The 4346-nt window shown below is 56.2% G+C and overlaps 2 protein-coding genes across 4 annotated transcripts in view; both read right to left on the reverse strand.

Moving 5' to 3' along the window:
* LOC113202874 (dynein light chain roadblock-type 2) overlaps nucleotides 1-4346 on the reverse strand; it is a 223281-nt gene that overhangs the window by 173420 nt on the left and 45515 nt on the right. The gene's annotated exons all lie outside the window — the stretch shown is intronic.
* The window catches only part of LOC113216170 (inhibitory POU protein), a 39121-nt gene that overhangs the window by 7275 nt on the left and 27500 nt on the right, over nucleotides 1-4346 (reverse strand). For all 3 annotated transcript variants that reach the window (XM_052265619.1, XM_052265620.1, XM_052265618.1), the window contains exon 4: nucleotides 2950-3090. In XM_052265619.1, coding sequence (XP_052121579.1) covers nucleotides 2950-3090 — 141 coding nt within the window. The remainder of the gene's footprint in view (nucleotides 1-2949; nucleotides 3091-4346) is intronic.

The raw sequence follows: 4346 nt of genomic DNA on the forward strand, positions 1-4346 counted from the left end.
CTCCACCCTCCCCGCTACACCACGCCACACCGGGCCTCCCTCGTGGAGCGCAGCCTGGTTCGTGGGGTCGCCTCCTGGGGAATCTGTCCATGTAATGAGGCAATTGACAGCCAGGCGGGCTGGGGCGGGGCGGTGCGGAGCGGGGTGGGGTGGGCTCCCCCTACACCAGCTGTTGACGCTCCCCTGCTAGGGGCTAGGCCCCTCTGGGGCACGGGCAGTACGGGGATAGAATGGGGTTTGGCGCGCGGATAGACGTTGCGTCGGGGAGGATAGAACAGGAGCTGGCGTGGGGGACCTCATAGTCAAACAACGCGCAAGAGAGTACTACTCGGAAGGTCGAGTTATTTGCGATCGGGGTTGTTTGAAGTAGCGTACCAGGAAGCTGGAAAGCCTGATCGGGTTTTGCACCAAATGCACCCTGGTACGCTACTTCAAACAACCCCGATCGCAAATAACTCCACCTTCCGAGTAGAACACTTTAAATAAAACGTCGAAATATGACGGGGTTTATTACTAGCCATACAGTGGGAAAGAAAAAAAAATAGGACATTCTATGCACCTTCACTCATTTAGGAAAATGTTTGCTTATTTCAAGTACAATAATCATTTTTACTCTTGACGCAAGGTGATATTACCTTTCGGTTGAAAACATGTTCTTACTTCATGGTAAAAATCGTCTTCGTATCACGAAAAATAAAAACAATCTTGGGTCACTTTCAGTGCTTTTCGTACAAAAGTACTTAAAACAAGAAATAATTCTTCTGGGTGCAGAGGTGCCTCTTCGTGCACCCCCTATAGAACGCACTAGAACCATTTGCTCCGCTTGAAAAAAAAGTCTCACTAACCTAGTGCGCCTGAAGGAAACAGAAACTTATTGTTATATTTTTTTCAATCAATCGCTTCATCGGATAAAATTGTCAACTGTCATTGAAATGAGCGCGACTGCGACGCGTTAGGCGGCAGCTTTCGCAATGTAATCAATTTACGCGGCGTTAGGCGGAGCAGGGCCGGGGCCGGGGGATGGCGAGGCCATTCGGAAACTTGGGCAATAATACTTGCACTCTCCGCCACGCGATGCGCACTTTGCTTCATTTGTTTGGAACGAGCGGGGCGTGGCGGGGCGGGGCAAGGCGCGGCAGGACCTGTTGGACCGACCGCCAACGTTGTAGAATCATGGTATATGGAACCGAGTCGAATTGAAATATGATCTGCCTGAGAACCGTCACGGCATCGACTCCCAGCCCAACAACCCCCTAGCGCGCCCGCACCGCTCGCACTGCCGAGGAGGGCCGGCGAGCCATGCGGCAGCGCCGTGTCCGCGGGGAAAACAAGTGTCAGGCCAAAGGGGAGGGCCAGCCAGTGAGAATGCGACGAGCCACGGCTCTTGCACGTCTGTTTGTTTTGTTTATCATTACGATCACTACGCTTTATAACTCTTTGATGTAAAGGTTTCCTCATTTGCTGCGCTGGCGATGAGTTTTCCCGTCAATGTGGGCACACACGGTTTGTTGCCGAATATGATGGAAAACATAATTAACTAACAATGCACTCGTTTGGTGAGATCCCACAAGCGAGGCGGGATTTCGAGGCAATAATAGTCATTGCCAGGAGGTCGTTCCCGAGTTGTTGTCTCGAGCGGTGTGGACAAACCAGCCCTAAAGCGCAACCGTACCGTACCGCACGACAACGACCACAACGGCACAGCTGTCATTTGTTATGTGGGCGTCATCGTCAGAACGCTAACGTCACGGCAGGGGGTGGTGTGAGTTGCGGGGGCGGGGGTGGGGGTGGGGGCGGATAGGAGAGGGTGCGACGCAGAAAGACAGAGAGAGCTAAGAGACAAGTGCAGAGCAGAGGAAAGGGTTCAGATATACGAGGAGGGAGGGACAAGGAGAGAGACAGACATACGTACAAGACAGACAGGCTGAGGGAGGGAGGGAGGGAGGGAGGGAGGGGGAAAACGACCGGCCGCAGTGTGAGGGTGCCGCCGGCTCTCCCGTCTGTCGCCCACACACACAATAATTGCGCGACACGAGAGAAACACAATTATTTTGATTAACAATTACCCCGTCCTCGGCACGCCCCGCGCCTCTCATCGGGACTTATCTTCTTAAGAAAGGGCTGTTTGGGGTTGCGCAACGACGTAATGCGAAACCGTTTCAGCCTCGCCTTTGTCGGTCTTCCCTCCCGCTCTGCTTTCTGCTTCCCCCTTTCCCCTGGACAGCGCTGCCCGGAACCCCGGTAGCTTGAGCTGCACCCCCTCTGCCCCTCTCTCAACCCTATGTACACGGGCTCCTTGCTACTACTCTTCACTCCTGGCTCGTCCCGTATTTTTCACGGCCCTTCCTCGGCCCCCGGCGCGGCGGGCCCGGTCGGGACGCTCTGGCGGTGGCTGGAGGGCTGCGCCGGCCCGAAGTGCCCCCCCGGGAGGAGGCATGCCCGAGCAAGACTCTGCCCGCGGAGCAGAGGGAGCGTACGGCGGCGCCGCCGCACGGCCGCAGGACACGAGCAGCGCGGCGCACGGGCGGGACCGTATGCACGGCCACCACGGCCCCTCTGCTCGTAAAGTTGTGCCGGCGAGCAGCATTCCCACGCGCCGCCCACCCCGCCGATGAAAGGAGGGGTGCTGGTGTCCCGCACCCCCGCGGCAGGCCGAGGTGTGACTAGGGATTTTAAAAGCCCGACATTTTTTCCGGAAAAATTTTAAAACCATTCCAGAAAAAAATTAGAAAAAGTGTAAATATTTCTGGGAAATGGCTAAAAAAAAGAGAAACTCTGGAGAAACTTTAGACACAAAAAATCTGATTTTCCCCCAAAAAATTACTTTTCTGGAAAATTAAAATCCCTAGGAGTGGCACGGCCGGGGCTTTAATTCGTTTACATTTTTCAGAGAGCGCAATTTTTCTACAAAATAGATTGTTAATTTTCAAACCTTACGTCATAACTGACCTGGTGCGTCCTCGGGTTGTGGGGCGGCATGGCGTGGTGGTACATCATGTCGTGCTTGATTGGCTGCCCCTGGTGCTTGCTGATGTCCAGCGCCTCGGCTCGCGACAGCAGCCCGTCGTTGAGGCCGGAGAAGAGGTCGCCCTGCAACACGACGGACTCTGGTCACGGAGAACGGCAACGAGTTGGCGAGCGGGCAGGCCGCGGAGGTCGAGGAGGACAAGCGTTAGACTAGGGAGATCGAGGAGAACGACGATAAGCACGAAGAGGAGGAAAAGAGTTAGGTAAGGGACGACGAGGAGGATGACGATGAATACGAGGAGGAGGACGAGGGTTCAGGAGGACGAGGACGACGAAGAGGATGAGGGTTTAAGAGTACGAGGACACGTCAAGGAGGGAGGTGAGAAGGAGGACTATGAGAACGAGGTCGCGATGAGGCCGAGGATGGGGTGGACGCGCAGGGCGGATAGAAGAAGGGGAGGAAGACGGCTGGGTCCAAAGGCCCCTCGGGTGACCCTCGGCCGGGCGGCCCCCGCGGAGCAGTCGCGCGCGCCGGCAAACAAATCTTCGTAGTGGCGCTCATTTGGCAGCGACAAACGGCGGGGTATTAGCCCAATGGGCTAGTCGAGTTGGGGCATAACGCAATAACACCCCCTGGGCCGCCGTTATGCGGTGGCGTGGCGTGGCGTGGCGGGGCGTGGCGGGCGGTGTATTACACAGTAATGAGTCCCATTTCATTCGCAACCCGGGCGGCAGCAGCAGCAGGGGGGGCCTCGCAGCCGTACCGGCAAACTTGTTGCGTGGGGACGCCGCCGCGGCAAGATACGCACCCGCCCCGCCCCGCCCCGCCACTCCGGGCCAGATAAATCATCATGATTACAGGTGTTCGCTGCAATGAGATTAGCTCCGCGGCGCCTCCGACCGCCTCTCTCAGGTGGCCGCCCGGCCCCGCGCCGCGCCGGGCTCCCGGCCGCAGCGGTAATGCTCTATTAACTTGTTGTCTCTCGATATCTCATCCAGGCGCGGCTCACGCGAGGGGAAACACCATTTTCATCACAACGTAAATAATGACACGTCGATATTTTTGGTTTTGAAAAGTCGCACCCTTTTCTCCAGAGAGATTGAGTTGAGACAAAATTGTCTACGGTATTGTGAATTTTAGTAATTTTGGTACGATGCGTTCATGTGTCTGACGCCGGTAAGTGGTGTACTGTTTTATTTACAGTGTAACGCATAAAATGTCAGCGCGCGTTGCGGCGGGCTCGGGGGTGAGCAGCGGACGCTGTTCATTTCCGGTCAGGATGCCGCGCGCTTCCGGGAGCGTTGAAAGGGCTGCTCCGGCGATTTGGCGCCAGCAGTCCCGGTCCGGTGTGGGGTCCGGTAGGAGTTGGGTGGTTGGG

The sequence above is a fragment of the Frankliniella occidentalis genome, unplaced genomic scaffold, assembly GCF_000697945.3.
Source record: "Frankliniella occidentalis isolate FOCC.00 unplaced genomic scaffold, Focc_3.1 Scaffold28, whole genome shotgun sequence".
Lineage (NCBI taxonomy): Eukaryota > Metazoa > Arthropoda > Insecta > Thysanoptera > Thripidae > Frankliniella > Frankliniella occidentalis.